General features: G+C 41.7%; 1 protein-coding gene across 2 annotated transcripts in view; it reads left to right on the forward strand.

Annotated features, from left to right (window-relative positions):
* Nucleotides 1–24,939, forward strand: part of ANKMY2 (ankyrin repeat and MYND domain containing 2) — an 821,123-nt gene that overhangs the window by 541,828 nt on the left and 254,356 nt on the right. For both annotated transcript variants that reach the window (XM_044064747.1, XM_044064750.1), the window contains one exon: nt 22,909–23,069. In XM_044064747.1, the coding sequence (XP_043920682.1) occupies nt 22,909–23,069 (161 nt within the window). The remainder of the gene's footprint in view (nt 1–22,908; nt 23,070–24,939) is intronic.

A 24,939-nucleotide genomic window follows, 5' to 3' on the forward strand; every position in this document is an offset into this window, starting at 1 on the left:
ACTTTGCACTTTAAATCATTTTAAAGGTCTCCAATAGTGTGCTGTTTGCTGATTTCTGAAATCAGTACTTTGAGAAGCCGTCCAGGCAGTGTTGCCGGAAATTGTCTACTTTGTATTTGTTGCTGGCATTTAATTGTTGCATTCCTGGTCTTTTTTCCCCAACAAGACTACCCTTTTACTAGACTGTGAAAAGAGAAACTAGTTTGCACAGGAACAAGCAGTGCCCCATGTGCTTTAGGATTAGATACTCCTGTTACAACTCTTCACCCCTGCAAGAATTTACTGACTGACCAAATTGGGCATGAAACCATGGACATGAACTTTCCTGCTACATCTGCAGCCAGCTTGGTGGGTATGGGTGTCCTGATGTGATGTAGCACTTGTCTTATTTTTACTGACAAACCAGCTATTCTCTAACAAACTGTGTAAATACATATCTCACATAATATTAATGTCACTGGAGGCAAAACTCTTGCATACAAGTGTAAACAATACCAACCAGGTTGTCAGAAATGCACACAGTACACCCCCCCCCCCACACACACACACACACATATACCCCACCACACATGGTATGGATTAGACCCACATATGTTGGGGCTCTTAAAAGTAATCTTCCTAAAACAGAAAGGCCTCCCAGACATTTGACCTTCAGCTAATATCCTCAGCAGCCCAAAAGCACTTCACCAAAACAACACCCACTTGCATCACACAGCCAAACTGCATGAAGCCTCATCTTCAAAGCCAACAAGGCAAGCCACTACACAATCCAATATTTTAGTCATAGGATACTCCATTGCAAGTCACAGAGATGTCCCACCTGGCTGAATAAGGAGAAAGTCACAGCCAGTTGTCTGTCAACGGCCAGAATCCGCAAGAGGACTGCTCTCAGGCCATTGGCCACACAGGTACCAGTGTGACTCTTTCATAGTCCATTGTTGGTGTAAATGACCTGAGGCCTACCTCCTTGGTCTATATGATGAGAAACATTACAGAGCTCTTGTTCTGTGTCACCCAGGCTGGTATGAGCTTAGCATTAAGTAGCATTCTACCTTCACCAAGGGTGATGCCAGAACTTGACCATATGATTGACTTCAATGATTGGCTTGGTCTCTGGTGTCATTTCAAGGGGGTGCAGTATTTGTCAGCATGGCATGATATGGTTGACAGACCACATTGCTTTGCCAAGGAAGGTCTGTACCTCTCCCTTCTGGGCTTTCAGATACTGGCTAAAGTATTGGCCTCCCCCATAGTGCCTTTTTTTGGCAATGCCAAACTGACAAACTTTCCAACATAGTAAAACTGGCTCAGGGGAATCTAAATGTGTTACTGCTCAACGTCAGAAGTTTAAACAAGAAACCACACTCCCTCCAGGCTTTCCTCACCCTGGAGAATGCATGCATCTGTGCAATAACTGAGATATGGTTTAAAGCCACTGAGAGAACACCAGCTGCTGCGCAGGCAGGGAATAAAGATGGAGATGTCTCAATATACGTCAATAACCAGGTCACCTCAAGGCTGGTCAAACAGGATGATGAGCCTGAGCTTCTTCATGTCCAAATTACCAAGTCCCATACCTTATCGTTCCTAGCTATAGCCCTCCTTTATGACCCAGGAAACCCATAAGTCCTGCTTAAACTTAGTGGCGATACTCAAAGTTCAACCCAATGCTACATTCATGGATGACTTTAACTACCTCACAATAAACTGTGAATCATACGTTACCCCAAACCTGCAGGCCCAGAGATTTCTGGACTGCAAAAACACTAACACCCTGGATCAGTTAGTCCAGATGCCCACTGGGGAGCAAACATACTGTACCTAGTCCTCAATAATATGAAAGAACGTGCTACCCTCATAGCATGTAGAAACTATTCTAATGCAAATTGTCTATTAGTGACAGCTTGCCAAAATTTCAAGCCCCTTCCCACCCCCCCAAACCCTGAGAGAATACTTTTGCCTATACAGAACTGATCACAGATGCTGTGTACAATTATTGTTTATAAATGCAAAAGACAACTGTACGTACCTGAAATAAGTTCAGAACAAAATAAAAAAACAAGCCATCTTTGTGGAATCCAAAGATTAATAGGTTATACATCATAAGGAAGAAAGTCTTAGCGAAAGTCAGGCAGTACAATGCCCAGAAGGATAAAAACTGTGTTAAAAATCTAAACAAACTCAGAGAGCATATCATGTGTAGTATATTCAGTTTTCAGGTAAAAATAGCCTCTTGAGGCCAAAGACAACCACAAGACTTTCTTTAGCCATGTCCATAACGTAAAACACTGTAATGAATGATGTACAAAGCTAATTGTGAATGCAGCCACTTACCCAGAATCAGAAGATGTAGCACATCTACTGGCTTGCAAATTCAACTTCAGTCCTCCACCCACCCCCAGCCCGGTCGTCCATTAAGAAATCCCACGGGGGGGGGGGGACTCCATCAGACATAACCCCCACCCCTCCAACTATCACTAGGGAATAGGTCATAAGCTCACTCTGCAAGGCCAAGAACACCACATTGAGGGCTCCAGATAATAACTCTGCATACCTCCTAAATGGCATGAAACATTTATTTATTTCCAGTTTGATAACTGGGGAGGTCCACTGGGCTCAAGGAGCCCGTTTTCAGTGGAGGCCCGGGGAGAAAAGCTCCATATTACATACAAGAAAATCAAACTTGTGATTATTTAAAACAAATGTAGAATTATATACTGATATATAGCAAAATACAATTGAAAAAATAATGAATTCCCTTCATGACATATAAGTAGTTGCTTAGAGAGCCATTTGCACAGCATAAAGTTGAACTGAGGCAGTGGAATAAGCTGACATATTTAAAAGCTATGAAATTGTAAGTCTTCTGTTAATTGTTTCAAAGACTGAATATTTGAAAGATAGAAGTCTAGGTTTGTAGTATGTGGAAGAAGTAAAGGAGGAAAGTGCAGTGTGTACTAAGTATACATTCAAGATTCTGGTGAAAGAAAAGAGGGGCAGTTGAGTAGTAGAGAGAAAGGTGGTTGTTTAGAAGAAAAAGAAATCTGGTGTAAGTAGAGAGAGGCAGTTGTTTAGTAGCAAAAGTGGAGTACACACATGTCAGGGATGATTATAGTAGCTAGTTAGCAGCATCTCTTAGCATGAACCTTATATGTAGGTAGAAAGGAAAGAGAAAATTTCCAGATAGGGAGAGAGAGTAGAGTTACAAAGTTATGTGCAGTATTTACATTATATACATTCAAGGTTTGATGTTATATTACGTTAGATTCAGAGAGGGGAAGCTGTAGAGGAAAGACAGCAAGGTGTAGAGGTACATGAGGAAGTACATGTATAGGAGGCAATTAGCAGAATAGGTGCATTAGCAGGATTAAGTAGGTAGGGTGCAATTACATTTCCAGTTATGGGAGAGGTAGGAATGGAGCTGGGATTTGAAATGTTCAAAGTTTTTAGAGATTCGTAGTGAGGGTGGGAGAGAGTTCCATTTTCTGGCTAAGGAAAAGGATAGGAGAAATTGACCAGTGGGACGTTTTGGTTTGTATACAGAAAGTAGATTTTGTTGGGCAGATCTCAGGGGTCTGTGAGGTGTGTAAGATGGTAGGATATTTGCTAGAGCAGGGCATGCAGTTTAAAGATTCATTTGTGGGCTGTAGTGAGTTGGAGGTAGTCTGGAAGCTCTAGCCAGTTTAGCATTTGGAGAGAGCTACAATGATGGGAGGAGTGGTTAGATTTAGTAGTGAATTTAGAGATTTTGTTGTAACAGATTTCTAGCTTTGCAGAGATGGTGGAAGAGAGGGTTAGTAGTGGAGCACTGTATAGTAGTGATGGTAGTAAGTAGTCGTGGAGAGAGTTTGCCTTGTAGAAGGGGAGAGAAAGTAAGAGTTTCTGTATAGCATACCAAGTTTCTGATGAGTTTTCTTAATATTTAGTTGGACATGTGTATCGAATTTCAGGTGTTCATCAATGGTAACCCCAAGAAGTTTTGCAAAAGGAACAACTTCTATAGTGGAGTTGGTATGGCTGATGATATTGAAGGATTGTTTGCTGAGAGAGATAGCTTTTGAGGGGGAGAAAAGAAGGATTTTGGATTTATTGGCATGAAGGGAGAGATGGTTTTGTAGCATCCAGTTCTCTGTAGTTGTAAAAGCCAGTTGTGTTTTTGCCTGGAGCTCGGGAAGGCTGTGAGCAGAGTAGACTAAAGTGGAGTCATCTGCATATTGCACTATTTGAGTGTTTGGAATTGCAGCATAAAAACTATAGATGAATATATTAAAGAGCATTGCTCCGAGTGTAGACCCTGGGGGACCCCGGTTGGGATAGGTAGGAAGGTTGAGTTACCAGTTTGCCATTTTACAGCCTGGGATCTGTCAGAGAGATAACTACTGAACCATATAAGGGATTTTTGAGAGAGATTGAGATTAGAAAGGTGATTTAGAAGATGGGTATGAGAGACGGTGTCAAATGCCGTGGATAGATTGAGAAGGACAGTGGAGACATTTTTTACAGAGTCCCGGGCATGGTTAACTATGTCTAAGAAAGATAGGAGAGCAGTTATTGTACTATGGCTAGGACGGAAGCCGTGTTGTGTAGGGGTGAGGAGTTGATTATTGATGAGGTAGGGCATGAGTTGTTGGTGGATGCATTTTTCAAGGATTTTTGAAATTGGGAAAAGAATGGCTATTGGTTGGAAGTTAGAGATGCTATTATTTTTGTCTCCTTTGTGGAGGGGTAAGATAAAGGCAGCATGCCATAATTTAGGGACATAAGATTCTAGGATAGACTTATTGATGAGAATGCTGATTGGGGATGGCAATACCATCTGCAGCGAGCTTGAGAAAGAGTGAGGGAATTTTATCATGGGCATTGGAGTATGACTTAAGTTTGGAAAGAAGCTTTTTGATGTAGGAGGTTGAGACGGGTTTTAGATGAAAAGGGGTGGAAGGATTAGGAGTGGAGGGTTGGGAAGGGGAAGTAGGATTGGGAGGAGGGTAGGAGATGTGGTTGGAGAAGGTCTTGGTAAGTTCAGCTATAGAGTTGGTAAAGAAGGAGTTAAAAAGGGTGGCAATTTCTGTGTCAGTTTTATTGTTCTCAGGACAGGGATTGGATTTGGTACCGGGGTACTAAAGAGAGTTGATAGAGTTCCAGAATTGTTTAGGATTTTTGGTGTGGGTAGCCTGTAGTTTGGTGTAGTAAGATTTCTTATCATTTGTAACATGCTTTTTGGTTAGATTGTGAAGTTACCTATATTTAAGGAGGGTAGCAGGGTGCTTATTTTTGTTGTAAAGTTTCCAGGTCTTGTCTCTTTGTAGCATAAGTGTTTTGGTGTCCTTTGTTAGCCAAGGGGAGGAGTTGGGTTTTATTTGTTTTGTTCTAGGTGGGGCTTGGGTGTTTAGGATGCCTAGGAAGGTAGTATTGAAGGAGTCTAAGGCCTTATCTAGTGGAAGAGTTTTTAGGTTGTCCCAATTTGTTAGTTTAAGGGTTTCGGAGAATATAGAAGGGTTAAAGTTAGTAAGGTTACGAGTGTGAGTGTATTGGTGTTGGTGAGGGTAGTGGTGAGTAGCTCAGTGAATGAAGGCTGGGTGATGGTCACTCATTATGTCTGGTAGTATAGTAGAGTGAGAGATCTTATTTGGGTGGGAGACTAAGGTCCAGTCCAGAGTGGACCCTGGGGAGTTGTTTCTGTTAGGTCTGGTAATGTCATTTATTAGTTTCATGAAATTAAATAGATTGACAGATAGGGAGGGGTTATTGTTATTGATTCTATTCCAGTCGATGTTCACGTCACCTAATATGCATGTCTCTAGTTTAATTTTAGTTGTGGTCCATAAGAGTATGTTTTCTAGAGTGATAGTGTTATCTCCAGGGGGGATATAGATGGCCATAACACAAATACTTTTGTAGTTATTCATTTTAAGAATTCCTATGACTAGTTCAGCATTGTTGAACTGAGGAATGGGATTCTGGTAAGGACAGAGGTTCAGTAGGCTGTTATAGATTAAGGCTACTCCTCCTTTTTTGTTTTGGCGGTCGCATCTGAGTGCTTGAAAGCCAGGAGGTACAATCTCAGAGTCAGTAATGTGGGGTTTTAGCCATGTCTCTGAGACTGCTACTATATCTGGTAGATTATGATTGAGCCAAGCATGGAAGAGTGCTATTTTGTTTTTTATACTCTGGGTGTTAATGGTAATGAGTTTGAGGTATTTGTGGTTGGTACTATTTGAAGAGATAGGGGGAGTGAGATTGTTGCTAGTCTTGGGTCCAGGGTTCAGGGTGAATGTCTCCTGATAGAGCAAGGCAGTTAGAGAAAGAATAGAGCAGGACATTTGGTTTGCAACTAGTATATAGTAGGACAGACAATTTCCCTTTGGTTGTAGGAGGATTAAATTAAATGGTTAGAAGTTTTAGTTTAAAATAGTGAAGAGAGTTAGGTTGAAGTAGAAAGGGGGATATGTTGTGGAAGTGAGAAGTGATGGGATGGGGATGGGGAGAGTGGAGGAGGTAGGGGGAGAAAAGGAGGGGGTAGTTTGTAAGAGGAATATGAGGTTGCATTCAAGACAGTTATTAGGAGGAGAATGCTTATATAATCATTTTAAATTGAGTTGCTGGCTACTGAGACCTGTCTGCATACATCAACTGGACATAAGCTGATTTAAGTATATTTTCTGCACTTATTTAAGATTTGAGCGAGTAAATATTGTGTGTCTTGGATTCAGTAAATATTGTGTGTGTCTCTGAATCTCTGCAGTTGTTGTTGGACTGCTTTGAAATTCCTTTAAGTGTTAATTAGCTTGGGGGTTTCTGCTAGCATTAAAATTTGTGTTGGTTACATTTCTAGTAATCATTTTAAATAGAGTTGCTGGCTACTGAGACTTGTCTGCATACATCAACTGGACATAAGCTGATTTAAGTATATTTTCTGCACTTATTTAAGATTTGAGTGAGTAAATATTGTGTGTCTTGGATTCAGTAAATATTGTGTGTGTCTCTGAATCTCTGCAGTAGTTCCCCACCCACCCTCCCTGTTTCTTGTTGTTGTGTTAATCTTGGGTGGCTTTGGAATTGCCCGCCCCTGCTGTAAATCTGTTTTTGCACACTCCTCCTGGACCCATCTCATTCGCTCACTCAACTGAGTACAGTGAGATCATCTTTTGATTTTGGATACTCTTACCAGTCCCATCTCCTCTGCAGTGTACAGAGAGAGCACTTGGGAAGGGCATTCCCCTATAGTATCTTACTCTGTTCTGTTTCCTCCATCTCAAAAAAAAAATAATTTTGCACTTCATCTGCCTTACTGTATTTGTGTTTCTTCCTACTTTATTACCTTATTTTGCTTTTGCCTCTTTTAACATTTTAAAGTGGAACCTGTGTGTTGAGAGACAGCCTTACAAGACTATCTGCAAATATATTGAGCCGAGTATATGCATTTTATCTGTCTTTGGCCTAGCACTCTTGTGTGGGGTCATTTACTGCACTGTTATAACTTGTTGATACTTGTGAACCTCTACTATCTCTGAAAAAAACAAAAAAAAATCTTGCTTTTTTCCCACTTTTCTGAGATTTAAAAAAGTTCAATTACAGGCTTGCTGTTCTTGAACTGTTTGTAAGTTTCTTGGAGGCCATTTTTTGCTTGGGCTTAAGGGAAGTCTCTCTGTTGATCAGTGGCAGTGAAAAACATTGAGCAGCCTGCCTGCCCCTGTGGGAGTGGTTACTGACTTGAAACTGTAGTTTTATTGGCCATTTTGGGTCAATTCCAAACTCCTTCATCTTCCTCTCTTAAAACCCTCTTTTGCGCGGTTTTGTGCATAGCAAAACAGCGGGCAGCGCCGCCTAATTGGGTTTAAACTATTCCTGGCTCCACAAAGTCTGCTCTTCACTTTTTCCCTTAGAACTGCTCTAGCTCTCAATTTAAACACCATATTCTCATTCTAAGGCCCTTCACTGGTCCAATTAAGTAATCCTACAAGTTAGCACTATTAAACCATAAGCACTACTTACTCTTATACTCTCTACGATTACCCTGTCCTCTATTGGTCCATCTTAAATTCATTTTCCCTATATTACTCTAGCATGTCCAAAGGTCAGTCAATGGTTTCCTCTCCAGTCCAGCTGGTGAATCTAGGAATTTTGAGGCAATGTTACAACTGTCTCATGTACACGGACAACCCTCTCCTCCTCCAAACAGGTTCAAATATATGTGAGAGATGCAACTATTTAGCCAAACTGGAGGCTGAGCTCTCTCATCTCAAAACTGGTGTAACCAGTCAGGAGGAGAAGGTAACCTCAGGCAACACAATTCCATTATCACATAGTCCCACCACATCAGCGAATCAAACACATAAATACACAAAAACATACTCGGAGGCTCTAAATAAAAATCTACCTAAGCAACAGAGACCTCCAAAGCAGACATCCAAGCAAACGCTACCTCAAAACAAAACACGCACAACACATAGCCCACAAAGACAGTGTGCCAAGCAGCCACAGCCCTTAAGGCTGAATAACACACCTGATACTCTTGTAATAGGTGACTCTATTGTCAGACACACTGGCGTCCTGCTCACCAGGCTGAATAAAGAGAAGGTCACTGTGAGCTGCCTGTCGGGTGCTAGGATCCGCCACATAATGCAAGCACTCAGGTCACTCCAAAGCAAATACAAATATGACTCAGTCATTGTACATGCTGGTGTGAATGACCTGAGACGTACCTCCCTGGACTACATGAAAAGAGACATAGAGGAGCTCTCTGATCATGTAGCCCAGGCTGGTATGACCCTGACCTTGAGCAGCATCTTACCCTCACCTAGAATGATGCCACAGTACAAAGACAAAATGATCGATTTTAACAATTGGCTAAAATTTTGGTGCCATTCAAAGGGGATCCAGTGTCTGTCAGCCTGGGATGACATGCTCGACAAGCCACGTTGCTTCGCTAGGGGCAGCTTGCACCTGTCACCACTGGGCTTTCGGATATTGGCAAAAGCTCTTGCCACCCCCATAGTGCCTTTTTAAGGCAAGGCTCAAAAGTCAAACCCACCCCCATAGGCAGCACAAGGAACAAGAAACTAAGCGTAATGCTGCTTAACGCCAGAAGTCTTAACCTCAAGATGCATGCACTCGAAGCTGGCCTCAGTATGGAGAACATCGATATCTGTGCAGTGACAGAAACCTGGTTCAAGGCTCCAGAGAGCACCCCAGCACTACCAGGCTATCATGCTTTTCGGCCCCAAAACCCGGACCGAACCACAAAAGGAGGGGGAGTTTCCATATTTATCAAGGATATCCACACCTCCAGGTTAGTGGCTTTGCACGAAGTATCGGAGACCATCCATGTGCAACTAACAGTGAGTAAAACTGCCTTCCAGTTTATAGCATCCTACAGACCACCCTCTCAAAGTCAGGAACCCCACTCGGCCTTCCTGAAAACATTGGAGAACATGAAGATCTCTCCGAACACCATTATATTGGGCGACTTCAACTACCCAAACATTGACTGGGAGCATTACTCTAGCTCCAACACCCTAGCCCAAAGGTTCCTAGAATTTATAAACTCAAATGCTATGGAACAACTTGTTACCACTCCCACAAGAGGGGAAAACATACGGGACCCTGATCATCACCAACATGGGGACTCTATGCTCCAGACCAGAAGTGTATCCCTCATTGGTATGATCAGACCATAAACTAATCTCACTGGATATTCACATCCCGACTCCACCCCCTGCCCTGAAAACCACAGTGAAAAACTTCTCTAAAGCAAATTTCACACTCCTCAGAACTGAGGTGGAATCCTTCAAAGCCCTCGGGCCTGTGGAAAATACGGCTCAGACCGCAGAATCCTTTATAAACATTCTATGAACACCTTCAGGAATGCATGGATCATGCAATCCCAAATAAAACCAAGAGCCAATCCTCCAAAGGCAGACGTCCTGTCTGGTGGACCCCAGCCATAAACAAACTATACAATAGAAGGAGGAAGCTACTACCTGATGGAGCAAAATCCCAAAAAGGGAAGGCATCTCTGATCAGTATTAGCAAAATCTACGGGCACTCATAAAATCGTCTAATGCCAGCTTCGAGAGAAAAATTGCACAGGACACTAAGGATAATCACAAGGCTTTCTTTAGTTATGTTAGGAAACTATGTGGGAATTCCCAGATATGCTCAGAATTGGTCCAAAATGACAAAAAATACACTGAACCCACAGACATTGCCAACATCCTAGCTGACAGGTTCAGCGCAAACTTCTCCCCCCCCTCCCCACCAAAAGGGCAAATATCTATCCTAGCAGAGTGCTGCCCCCCTGACATCTCAGATGCTCAGTTAAGAACTGCCCTCTCCAAAGCAAAAAACACAGCATCAATGGGACCAGACGGTGTCCCGGGCTGCATCCTACATGAACTCCAAGAAGAGCTAAACCCAAACATAAAACTACTGTTCAATCTCAGCCTTACTACAGTATATGTACCCAAAGAGTGGCATACAGTAACAGTGGTCCCTCTCCACAAAGGTGGTGCCTCAACAGATCCTGGAAACTATCAGCCTGACTAGCTTGGTCTGCAAAGCTATGGAAAGGATCATCATGGACCTCATAAATAAAGATATTGGGGACCTACAGACACTGGATCCTACCTAGTTCGGCTTTGTTAAGGGCAGATCCTGCCTCTTAAACCTGGTTGATTTCTTTAAAACAGTCACCAAAGCCATAGATGAAGGGAAGGTGGTCCACACAGCCTATCTGGACCTGCAAAGCCTTTAACACAATACCCCACTGGCATTATAGATAAGCTCACCAGCTTAAATATAAACCCCTATGTCACTAGATGGGTTGCAAAGTGGCTCAAAGACAGAACCCACATGGTTAGAATTGCTGGAGCCATGTCAGACTCCAAACCAGTCACAAGTGGCGCCCCACAGGGTTCTGTCCTGGGACCACTCTTGTTCGGTATATATTTCTTGGAGGTACAGGCCAACATGGAAGGACTGTGGCTGACCAAGTTCGCAGCTGACTGCAAACTGGGCTCCATAATCGACTCTCCAGCTGACACAAGCATCCTTCAAGAGGGCCTCATAGAAACAGACAACTGGTGCCAGAGCCATGGTTTCAAGCTAAATGCCAAAAATTGTATAGTTGTCCCCTTCGGCAAAAACAAAGTGCCCACAGATTACCACATAGGTGGTAATCCATTAATTACAGACGAAGTAATTTGGGACCTGGGGCCCCAAGTTGATAGCAATCTCTCATTTGACAACCACATTGCCAAAGTGGTTAGAAAAACATTTTATATAGCCCACCTAATCATGAAGGGATTCACATCTAGATCAAGCGAGGTCATCGTGCCTCTTTATTCATCCCTCATCAGGCCCATCATAGAATACAATGCCCCTTTTGGGATGTACCTTACCAGACACCTGCAGCAACTGGAAAGACCCCAAAAGTACCTCACCAAGAGGATCAAAGGGCTCAAACAGATGCCATATGCTGCCTGGTTAAAGAAACTCCAGCTCTACTCAGTGGCATACTGCCTGCTCAGAGGTGATCTATGCCTGACATACAAAGCTATGTCCAATCCAGAATTAATGGACATGCTCCACCTCAGTAAATCTAAATCCCATAGAGCCACACGCTGAGAGACTTGAACCTCAGCACAGAAATAAATAGAACTTGCTGGAGGGACAGGTTCATAACCCAGAGGCTCGCGTCACTCTGGAATAGAATCCCAGTTCAGGTTATGCAGAGCACCTCACTGAATCTCTTCAAGAGGAATCTTGATGAGTGGATGGGAGATCGTAGGTTTCTCCCAGGGATTACTTCTGTGTCACTGTTAGACAGAGGCACAGTAAACTAAACCTTAAAAGGGCATAGCAAAATTAATTTAAAATGGGTGGCGAAGCCATACAGAATCTGGCTAGGCTTATAAATGCTCTAGGGCAGATAGCCTAGTATGAACCTATGAACCTATAAAAGATGAGGGAAGTTTGTGGAAGTGGAGGAGTACTTTTTAATAAGAGTAAATTAAAATTGGAGCAGAAAGCAGGAATGATAGGGGAGTGTTTAGAGAGAAGGGGAGGAGTAAGGCTGAGAGTACATGCAGGAAAGGTATGGAGATAGGGAGGATTACTTAATTGATGAATGTAAGGGAGGTAGAGATCAGGATTGGCTAAGGGGAAGGGGAGGAAATACATGGTTAGAATAAAGCTAGGTGTACTGGGGTGGGTGGGATTTGGGATAGGGTAGGGGAGTTGAGTGAGGCTGAAGGGCGAACGGAGCGGGCAAGAGCAAGAAATGGAGCGGGCAAGAGCAAGACAACTGATTTCAGCAGAAAAATAAAGTATCAGCATCTGTAGGTATAAAGACTGGGCAAGAAGGTAAGCTTAACTAGATATACACTGAGGCTAGTATAGGTTAATATTTGTGAAAGTGGGTAGTTACACAAGGGAGTGGATATATAATAACTGGAGGGATTGAGAGTAGGATTTATATTAATACAGTACTTTTGGTTACGAAGGGAAAAATGTCTGCAGAGAAATGGTACTACCTTTAGGTGGTATATGCTGCCACCTAGTGGCAGAAAGGGATAGTGTCTAGCAGAAATAGCAATGTCTTTTGTTTAGAAATTTAGTCTAAGATAAAGAAAACTGGAGGGGGGGAGAGTGGCTAGTGGTCTGTGGTAGGTTGCTAAAAACACACACACAGAAGGGGAATTAGCACATATAGGTATAATTTATTAATTCACAAGTATTTGGTTGTAGGCTACATACAGTCAAGCTCTTGTATGTTCACACAGTGTCAGCTCTCTTTTGAAGCCTGACCGCTCAGGCGGGATTCAGGGTGTCTTCTTGAGTTTGTTTGGAGGTAGTCTTTACACCCTAATGGCAGAGAGGGAGCACCCGGAATGTTGTACTGTAAGAGAGAGAGAGAGCAGTGAGTTAGATGAATGGAAAATAGAAATGCAAGACAAAGGTGGAGAGAGACTGAGTTAGGTGAATAGTAAGGATGCAGGTAAAAGGTGGAAGGGTAAGGCAGAACGTAAGAGATATTCAGAGGAGGGATAGGTGTAGAAAAAATGCAAGTGTGCAGGGAAGATAAGGTAAGAGAGGTAGCTATAAAAAAGCAGTGGACAAAGACAATAGACAATGCAAGGTATGCAGTATAATCACAATACAATATAACATGCGCACTACAATACTAGTATAATAGGTACTATGATCTCAATACTAATAACCATTTTAAAACAGTTCTATCTTAGTACAAATATCCTAGTACAAATATCCTAGACCCTTTTTGGAGGAAGGGATTGACAGCATTAGGCAAAAGTACACACCAGTGATAAAGTACACACCAGTGGTTAATGATAGTAGAGCCTGTAATACATTGAGTTAACCAAAAGTGTATGTTTGCAAAGTATGTGATTAACAAACTGGCTCAGTAAACATGTACATTTGTAAAGCCCAATGTTGGCGTCTTTGAGGAAGTTGAATTACAGTACTTTAAATGTAAGGCCGATGATGAGAACTGTGGTCTACACATGCCCTTGTTGGCATCTGTTTGATAGTTGATTTACTAGCAGTTTGGAAATGCCTCAATAGCATTCAGTAAATACCCATCTGGCGTCATTTTGCTGGTCGTCTTAGCGGAAGCCCAATATATATATGAAACCAATACAAAGTTGTGCAAAGAACACTCCAAAATGTATTCCCCAGCACCAATGTACCAAAAGCCAGATGTCAATCTTTCATATGTCTGCCGTTGAAACCAGTAGAACAATAATAATTTGTAATTGAAGAAACCAAATATGAAATACTTGATATTATAAGGCACTTTGGAATATAGCTTAACCAACAGCACCTTGTACACCAACAGTCAAATAGAAACCCAGAATGTCTAGTTTGACTCACCAGCTGTGATGTTCATTAAATTTAATAATTCTTGTTGCAACACACTTTGACTGTAAAGCTACGGCTGCCATTAAATTAGCCACACAAGGACCATATAAACCAAACTGCGTCTCAGTCTTCACTTAGACCACAAAATCCTATAAAGGACAAATGTTGGGCAGCTGGAACCAATCAAAAGCAACCAAACCAAAGTGCTCGAAAAAGGAAGGAGAAACAAGTCTCTACCATAGCAGCTATTCAGCCAGGAGTTAATAAGGAAATTCATCAACCGTCACTTCCGTAATACCTTTGAAGAATACTAGGCAATGATGATTAATGGAGCCCAATAACCTTGTTATTAGACCAGTGCTATAAATTAATGTCAAGGCAGAAATGACCATGACATGAACATGACCTACCAGGACCACTGTAGTCACTATTTAAACTGTTTCCAGTTGGGCTTCATGCCATGCAAATCAAGAACTGCAACAGTCTTCCATCTGCATAAGGACAGGCTTTCTATAGACCCCAGAAACTACTGAACCCATTAGTCTGGCTAGTCTTGTATAGAAAGCCATGGAAAGAAATAGCATGAATATTGTTAATAATGACATTGGGTTTGGTCCAGTGTCTGGAGATTTCAGTTTGTTTTTTGTCAACTGAAGATCATGCTCACTGTCTAGAAGACCTCTTTGAGAAGGTGACCAAGGCAAATGATGAGAGCATACTGCCTACCTGGACCTCGCAAAGCCTTCGATACAATACCCCACTCTGGCATTATAGATAAGCTCAACAGCTTAAATATAAACCCCTATGTCACTACATGGGCTGCAAAGTGGCTCAAGGACAGAACCCACATGGTTAGAATTGCTGGAGCCATGTCAGACTCCAAACCAGTTACAAGTGGCGTCCTACAAGGCTCAGTCCTGGGACCTCTCTTGTTCGGTATATATTTCTTGGAGGTACAGGCCAACATGGAAGGACTGTGGCTGACCAAGTTCGCAGATGACTGCAAACTGGGCGCCATAATCGACTCTCCAGCCGACACAAGCATCCTCCAAAGGGCCTCATAGAAACAGACAACTGGTGCCAGAGCCATGGCCTCAAGCTAAATGCCAAAAAGTGTATAGTCATCCCCTTTGGCAAAACAGTGCACAAATTACCACATAGGTGGTAATCCATTACGTACAGAAGAAGTAATTAGGGACCTGGGGACCCAAGTTGATAGCAATCTCATTTGACAACCACGTGGCCAAAGTGGTTAGAAAACATTTTATATAGCCCACCTACTCATGAAGGGATTCACATCTAGATCAGGGGAGGTCATCGTGCCTCTTTACTCATCCCTCATCAGGCCCATAATTGAGTACAATGCCCCTTTTGGGATGTACCTTACCAGACACCTGCAGCAACTGGAAAGACCCCAAAAGTACCTCACCAAGAGGATCAAAGGGCTCAAACAGATGCCGTATGCTGCCTGGTTAAAGAAACTCCAGCTGTACTCAGTGTCATACCGCCTGCTCAGAGGTGATCTGTGCCTGACGTATAAAGCCATGTCCAACCCGGAATTAATGGACATGCTGCACCTTAGAAAATCTAAATCCCATCGATCTACACGCTCGAGAGACTTGAACCTCAGCACTGAAATAAATAGGACATGCTGGAGGGACAGATTCATAACCCAGAGGCTCCCTTCACTCTGGAATAAAATCCCAGTCCAGGTTAGGCAGAGTCCCTCATTGACTCTCCAAGAGGAATCTTGATGAGTGGATGGGAGATCGTAGGTTTACCCCGGGTATCACTTCTGTGTCACTGTTAGACAGAGGCACAGTATACTAACCTTGAAAAAGGGCATAGCAAAATTAATTTAAAATGGGTGGCGAAAGCCAAACACACTCTGGCTAGGCTTATAAATGCTCTAGGGCAGATAGCCTAGTATGAACCTATGAACCTATAAAAGATGAGGGAAGTTTGTGGAAGTGGAGGAGTACTTTTTAATAAGAGTAAATTAAAATTGGAGCAGAAAGCAGGAATGATAGGGGAGTGTTTAGAGAGAAGGGGAGGAGTAAGGCTGAGAGTACACGCAGGAAAGGTATGGAGATAGGGAGGATTACTTAATTGATGAATGTAAGGGAGGTAGAGATCAGGATTGGCTAAGGGGAAGGGGAGGAAATACATGGTTAGAATAAAGCTAGGTGTACTGGGGGTGGGTGGGATTTGGGGATAGGGTAGGGGAGTTGAGTGAGGCTGAAGGGCGAACGGAGCGGGCAAGAGCAAGAAATGGAGCGGGCAAGAGCAAGACAACTGATTTCAGCAGAAAAATAAAGTATCAGCATCTGTAGGTATAAAGACTGGGCAAGAAGGTAAGCTTAACTAGATATACACTGAGGCTAGTATAGGTTAATATTTGTGAAAGTGGGTAGTTACACAAGGGAGTGGATATATAATAACTGGAGGGATTGAGAGTTGGATTTATATTAATACAGTACTTTTGGTTACGAAGGGAAAAATGTCTGCAAAGAAATGGTACTACCTTTAGGTGGTATATGCTGCCACCTAGTGGCAGAAAGGGATAGTGTCTAGCAGAAATAGCAATGTCTTTTGTTTAGAAATTTAGTCTAAGATAAAGAAAACTGGAGGGGGGAGAGTGGCTAGTGGTCTGCGGTAGGTTGCTAAAAACACACACACACAGAAGGGGAATTAGCACATATAGGTATAATTTATTCATTCACAAGTATTTGGTTGTAGGCTACATACAGTCAAGCTCTTGTATGTTCACACAGTGTCAGCTCTCTTTTGAAGCCTGACCGCTCTGGCGGGATTCTTGGGTTTGTCTGGAGGTAGTCTTTACACCCTAATGGCAGAGAGGGAGCACCCGGAATGTGTACTGTAAGAGAGAGAGAGAGCAGTGAGTTAGATGAATGGAAAATAGAAATGCAAGACAAAGGTGGAGAGACTGAGTTAGGTGAATAGTAAGGATGTAGGTAAAAGGTGGAAGGGTAAGGCAGAACGTAAGAGATATTCAGAGGAGGGATAGGTGTAGAAAAAAGGCAAATGTGCAGGGAAGGTAAGGTAAGAGAGGTAGCTATAAAAAAGCAGTGGACAAAGACCATAGACAATGCAAGGTATGCAGTATAATCATAATACAATATAACATGTGCACTACAATACTAGTATAATAGGTACTATGATCTCAATACTAATAACCATTTTAAAACAGTTCTATCTTAGTACAAATATCCTAGACCCTTTTTGGAGGAAGGGATTGACAGCATTAGGCAAAAGTACACACCAGTGGTTAATGATAGTAGAGCCTGTAATACATTGAGTTAACCAAAAGTGTATGTTTGCAAAGTATGTGATTAACAAACTGGCTCAGTAAACATGTACATTTGTAAAGCCCAATGTTGGCGTCTTTGTGGAAGTTGAATTACAGTACTTTAAATGTAAGGCCGATGATGAGAACTGTGGTCTACACATGCCCTTGTTGGCATCTGTTTGATAGTTGATTTACTAGCAGTTTGGAAATGCCTCAATAGCATTCAGTAAATACCCATCTGGCGTCATTTTGCTAGTCGTCTTAGCGGAAGCCCAATATATATATGAAACCAATACAAAGTTGTGCAAAGAACACTCCAAAATGTATTCCCCAGCACCAATGTACCAAAAGCCAAGATGTCAATCTTTCATACGTCTGCCGTTGAAACCAGTAGAACAATAATAATTTGTAATTGAAGAAAACCAAATGTAAAATACTTGATATGCCAATAAGGCACTTTGGAATATAGCTTCAACAGCACCTTGTACACCAACAGTCAAATAGAAAACCAGAATGTCTAGGTTTGACTCACCAGCTGTGATGTTCATTAAATTTAATAATTCTTGTTGCTCCGTCAAACACACTTTGACTGTAAAGCTACAGTTGCCATTAAAATTAGCCACACAAGGACCACATAAACCAAAACTGCGTCTCAGTCTTCACTTAGACCACAAAAATCCTATAAAGGACAAATGTTGGGCAGCTGGAACCAATCAAAAGCAACCAAACCAAAGTGCTCGAAAAAAGGAAGGAGAAACAAGCTCTACCATAGCAGCTATTCAGCCCAGGAGTTGGAAATTCATCAACCGTCACTTCCGTAATACTTCCTTTGAAGAATACTAGGCAATGATGATTAATGGAGCCCAATAACCTTGTTATTAGACCAGTGCTATAAATTAATGTCAAGGCAGAAATGACCATGACATGAACATGACCTACCAGGACCACTGTAGTCACTATTTAAACTGTTTCCAGTTGGGCTTCATGCCATGCAAATCAAGAACTGCAACAGTCTTCCATCTGCATAAGGACAGGCTTTCTATAGACCCCAGAAACTACTGAACCCATTAGTCTGGCTAGTCTTGTATAGAAAGCCATGGAAAGAAATAGCATGAATATTGTTAATAATGACATTGGGTTTGGTCCAGTGTCTGGAGATTTCAGTTTGTTTTTTTGTCAACTGAAGATCATGCCTACTGTCTAGAAGACCTCTTTGAGAAGGTGACCAAGGCAAATGATGAGAGCATACTGCCTACCTGCACCTAGCCAAGGCTTTTGATACACTACCTGACTCTGACATTCTAAACAAGCTCACAGAATTGGGCATAAACACCTGTGTTGCATGCTGGCTTGCCAGCTGGCTCTTGGATAAGATCTAGGAATTTAAGATGGGGAGTCCACCTCCACAATGAGGCTGGTCATTAGTGGAGTCCATCAGGGCTCAGTGCTGGGCCCTGTCCTTTTTGGCATCAAATTGTTTCAGAACTCAAGATCAACATAAAGGGCCTCTCCTGACCAAGCTTACAGATGATTGCAAACTGGAAGCAGTCATAGAATCCACTAATATCCTCCAGGAAGGGCTAATACAGACAAATACCTGATGCTATAGATGTGGTTTTAAACTCATTACCAAGAAATGTGCAATAATACGCTTTGGGAAGTCTGCTACACCAGGAAACTACCTCATTGATAATGCACCCCATACGTAGTCAGGGATTTGGGGATGTATGTAGACAGTAACCTGGCTTTTTATCAACAAGTGTTTAAGGTAGTGTGGAAATTGTATGCTACTCAACTTTAAGCAAGGATATGGCATCTAGCACCATGGAATTCCTCATTGTGTTGTGCTCATCCCTCATCAGACCCATTAATGAGTACAACGTCCCCTTCAGTATTTACCTGGCCATGCATGTGCAGCAGCTGGAACATCCACAGAGGTTCAAAGAAGTACAGGGCATTAACAAATATGTTCCATGCGGATTGCTTCAAACACCTATCCCTATAGTCTGTCTCCTACAGACTGTTGAGGTGTGATCTATGTCAGGCATGCAAGGCATTCCAGGATCCCACTCAGATGGACCTTTTCCACATTTGCAAAGCAAATACCATCAGAATTACCAGATCCAAGGGCTGAACTGTGCCTGCAGCGTAAACCGGACATGTTGGAGGGACAAGTGTGCGTCTCCAAAAGTATCCTTTCTCTGGAGCAAGCTTCCCATCTGTGTGAACAGAGTTCTTCCTTGACCCAATTTAAGCATAATCCGGACCAGTGGATGGGAAATCAGAACTTAACCCCTTGTCTTTCACCAATGTCTCTAATGGACAGAGGCAAACTGTAAATGTTTGTCCATGCACACCCTAGCGTACACATACCCCTAAAAATAACCTCTAGGGCACAAATTTGTTTGATACATTTGGGATGCATCACTAGGCTTAAAAAGGGCCCTCTGGTTGTTAGCCCAGTGTATACCTGTTAACCTGTGAGCAGGGTTTGATTCTGATCTCTGATTATTAGCTAGGATTGTAATAGTCTGGAGACTGATAGGCTAATATTTTCCATGAACCTGTGGTAATCAAGTCTTAACTAACCTTTGTAGTTTTTTTGCAATTATTTCTTTTTTGTGAATTGGTGAATTCTAAGCAATTTCATGGAGATGGGAAGGAAAATGATCTTGGGTATGTTAAGTCATGAAGAGTAACATTCAGAACATATCAACCTACTGCTGTATCACCATTTTCAGTTCTCTGCTGCAAGAAACGAGTGGTTGTTACCCTATCTGTCCATTCTAGGCAGCTTCCAAAGTAGAATAACTACTTCGTTTGGGAACTAGTTCTTGCCTCTTGTACAGTCAGGGGGACTTACTTTGGCTGATATAATTTGAAATTTTTGGTGGGAAGCTAAAAAGCCCTATGTCCATAACATCCTCAAAAAAGCAAACTAATATGCCTAAAGATTTTCATTCACAGCACCTTTTTCTTGCCTAGGAGAAGAGCAAAAAGTGTCTTCTTTGGGAAGAAGACTTTGTCTCTTAGAACTAAAAACCTGAAGGACTACCTTGAACAAAAATACCATGAGGCCTTGTTACAGATTTGCTATCCTTATGGTGAGCCTTCCACCAATGACTGAGTAAAATACAAATACAAAAATAAGGATGATTGAATTAACCCTTCCCCATAAAAAAATATCAATTAGAGACCACAGGTTGGGGGGGGGGGGTATATGGCTGCCAGTCCCTCTGAGGACTGTAGATGTCAGACCCAGTGAGGTTTTGACACATGCGCCCCTGGACCCCACACTCTGCATCCACTTAATCCCATCCTGTCTTGATCTCTTCAAAGGCATATAGTGGGATTGTACCCTCTGTTCCAGCACTGTAATCTAAGAAGGTTTCTGATATGTTTTCTGTGGGTTACAGTTCCTCAAAGATTTTTTGTAACCCTTCCTGTAATGACACTATGGCTCTTCTGCTATTGACAGTAAGCAAGAACCAGGCCTGTTTGATAATCCCCACATCTAGAGAGGTACTGGTATTTGCCTGTCAAGTAGACCAGATGCTGGTAGCCCAGATATCAGCTGTAAGGGTACTTCACAAAGAGACATTTAATTCCAGATGGTTTATAATAGCGTGCCACAACCTTGTAGAAAGTAAATCCTCCAGCACTGCAGGCTCCTAAAATAGAGCAGAGAAAAGGGGAACCCCCCCCCCATTCCCAACTCGTCTGATTCAGAACTAGAAGAGGAAGGCTTACACTTCCCAAGAACTACTCACGGTGAGTGACAGGATAAATAATGATGAAACTATTTTCTCTGGGTTACCTTCCTCCTTCCCTGAGGTTATTTCATTTGGGGAAACTTTAAATCTCATTTGAGAGCACTTCTGATGGGGCTGCAAAGTGGTTTCTCTGTGTCTAACAAATGTTGTTAGATCTTCTAGTCATGGGGAGAATTCAAGCCTTTGGTGAGTTCCCACTTTTTCAGGCTATTGAGGATGTTTAATCTTTTTCTATGGGACCTGATTCCCAGCCATATATCCCCAAGAAAGCAGGCAGGTTTATAATATCCAAGAAGCCTATAGATACTTGTATAAAAAATGAACAGCAGAACCAGCATTTTTGTCTTTGGAAGTTGAGAGGAGGTCTGAGTTCATGCTAGGACCTAACATGCTCTATAATGAGAGAAAAGTCATATACAGCTTTAAGAGGAAGATTCACACTTTTCCACCCTAATATTTCAAGTTATTAACCTGCAAACACACGTTGTTAATGTCACCCTAATATTTAACAAACTGATGGCATGGTCTTGGAAATCTGAGATGAGTCCTTTAAGGAGAAGAGTATTAAGACTGACCTACCTAAGATATTTTTCAAGTGGATAAGCATGCCATTAAATGTGGTTAAGGTAACTTCTACCTATCTGAGGTACATTTTATTCTGCAGCAAGATCTGGCCATGCTTGCACGTGCCATTGCCTTATCTTGACTGGATGTTATAATTACCTTGGACTACTTGATGGTAGCCTAGATTACCTTCAGTGAAACTCCAGAGCTAGGTTCTTACTGTCATATGCTAACCATTAGCATGTACCCATGTCCTAAATAGACTTCATTTATTGTCTGTGGCATCCAAGGCATTTCCAAGATTGTGGTATTAACCTACTGAGCCGTGCATTATGTTTTGGCTTGGCTACATTAAAGAGCTTTTGGTTTCACCTCGTGTGATCCATCAGCTATGCTCTACTGAAAGACTGTTAGTAATACTAAGAACACACGTGGGAGTCATTAGGCATGTGAGTATTCTATTAAGCATGCTTCCTTGAAATACATTACCACATTGCCTTTGACAGAGTCTTTTTGAGGCTTTGTTTAGGGCATCATTAAGATTTATTTCTACAGAATAGCTTTTGACAACGTCTGTGAAGTTTGTCTGCTTTTTATTTTAATGATCTCCCTCAAATCCATTGAAAGTACCTTGTTTGCTCACTCTTTACTTAAGTAAATGAAAAGCAAAGCCCTTGTTGATATTGTCATTGTACCTCTCACTTTGGCACAACATTCTTTAGTGATTGGGGATAGAAGTGAAAAAGAGTGCTTTTTGTTGTCCCTCATTCCCTCGTCGTTATATATATAGGAGTGTCTTTCATTCAGTCATTGGAGAATGTGGTAGGAGCATTTTAAAAAGTAGGTGAGGTGTAGCAGGGTTAGTATGAGATTGAAAGTGGATTTTTTTTAGTGTTTGATGGAATGCCTGATGAGGAGCTGTGAGAAAAAATGCAGTGCGAGTATTTGGCAAACATTAGAAGGACAGCACAGGTGTTGAAAGTTGACTTTGGAAGTGGGTGGATGAAATTAAATGTGTATATACAAAAATCCAGGTCAGCTGTTTACATGACAGAATTAGGCCAGTTCTGGTCCAAGATAGTGAGGCAGCATTAAAACTTTCTTCCTGTGGATGGATTTGTTCATATTACAGAACCACTGATCATTGCTTCCTACAGGCAGACTTTCTTCATAGGTTGTGCTTTGTCCTTGGTACTGACATGTATATTTATCATGTTAGAGTCATCAGTGAGACTAATTACTGTAGTGGTGGTTTGTTTAACTGTTGGTCAGGTTTTAAACATATGTTAGTTTTTACATTTTATTTCTGCTGAGTGTGTATGATCAATGCACAAGTGGATATATTTATTAAATGTGTGTTAATCTCCTGTTTTTATGTAGGCCAACATGACTGTGTGACAGTTATCAACAACTTCTTTTCACGAGAAAAGCTGGAGTATTACACAAAACCTCAAGGACTGGACCCAGAGCCAAAACTTCCAAACAAGCTTGCTGGAGTACTTCACAGAATCATCACGACTACAAACTTGCATCCTGTCAAGGTAAGATTAGTAGCATAAAAATATAAATCAGTTTAATGTTTTTTTATTGAAGGAGCATTGCATAAGAAAATTAAATGTGCATTATAAAAGTATGTTTCTGTTTGTACACTGAGAGAAAGCTGTCGTCTCTTTCTAGCTAAAGTCACTTAAATTTCTACATTTCTTTTTCATTTGCATAGGTCAGGTGTGCATCCTTTTTTCTTTGTGTATACTATTCAGAAGGCATGTAGGAGTTGCACAGATGTAAAATAAGTGGATCCACAGGTATTTAAGTCCTAAGAAATCCTAATCTTTACCACCACTGACATGCATATTTCTTCTGAAAGTTCTTTTGCTGAAATTGTGAATCCCCTCATAGTTTGTAAGTCATCCTGCCACGCAGCTTATTTGGATCTTACTAAAGCATTTGTTTCTATTCGTTATGCTTCATCATTAATAAGCTGTTTGCCGTAAATGTTGATCCTTACAGAACTCTTCCATAAGTGTGAAAGTAACTAACTAGTGGTGTCCCCCAGGGCTCAGTCCTTTTTGGCATTTGCTTCTATGCTCTCCATACTAAAATTCAGGACCTTTGGTCAACTACAGTGACACATGACTGCATACTGAGAATTATTGTCACCCCCCCCTCCCCCATATCACCTCATTACAGTATGAACTTACTCTTGTTTCAGTACATTTAACAAGGTTAAAATCAAATGTGAGGAAGTATAACTTTGTCTCGTATGGGAGACAGTTTTCCTTTCTTAAAATATAGCATAGCTAGTTCTCCTGTCCAGAATGATAGGGTAGTTAGGGGTCTGGGAATCTGGATAGATTTCCTGTCATTCAACCATCATGTAGCTACAGTGGTTATAAAATCATTCTGTCTAGCATAATTAATATCTAAAGGTAAATCATCAAAGCAGACTTATACTTTTGTGCGCTGCCATAATTAGGCCTATTATGCAGTACAATATCCTTTTTGGGATGTACCTGTCTAGACATATTAAACAATTGCACGGGTACCAGTGAAACTGCTGGTTTGAAAATCCTGAGCTACCAGGAAAGACTTGAAGCACAGTCCCTTTATGTCTTACAAGCTCTTACGGGGAGATATATACTTTGGATTTTGAGACATTAAAGACCCCTTCCTTCTTGACCTCCTGGATCTCAGCAACTCAAATAACTCTGCTAACACCAGAACTACAGACCTAAATCTCTATCATCAGATGAAGAGTAAAACTCAATAGCAGCACAAATATATTTCCTAACTCGTACCTTCTCTCTGAATAGACTGGCTCAGCAAGATATACAGTCTGACACCCTGACATCCATCAAATGTAACCTGGAAGATTGGATGGGTAGCTGTAAATTTGCCTAGATGGATTCCTGTAAATTTGCCTGGACCATACCTGTCAACCATACCGAATTCCTCAGCATTTACTGTTTTTGAGGTCCAAATAATGGGGTGCCACAAATTCCCAAGTGGCCCACTTTATTCCTGAATTTCCTGGCTTTTTTTTTCTTCTTTTCAGCAGTTATCAGGCATGCGTGATGACATCAGCTACCCCATCCTTTCACAGGCAGCAGCAGCAGAGTTTCCCTGGCTCCTCCATGTAATTAAAAAAAGGGGGGGAGGGGACTATTAAGAACAAAGTAACTTTAGCTGCTATGTTCTTCTTTGAGAATGAATGGTTTTCTTCTGGTCTGTGCAGTCGTGCCTTGTTTACATTTAAACTGAAATGGAAATGGGCCGTTCAGTGCTTTTTCATATGGGGCCGAGTAGCTGCTATGTTCTTCTTTGAGAATGTGCATTCAGTACAAGTAAGTGTGTGCTTTTACATGAGGCTGTGTAGGTGCTATGTTCTTCTTTGAGAACTTTGAAAACTGT

Source organism: Protopterus annectens, chromosome 3.part0 (genome assembly GCF_019279795.1).
Source record: "Protopterus annectens isolate FY-2018-M chromosome 3.part0, PAN1.0, whole genome shotgun sequence".
Classification (NCBI taxonomy): Eukaryota; Metazoa; Chordata; order Ceratodontiformes; family Protopteridae; genus Protopterus; species Protopterus annectens.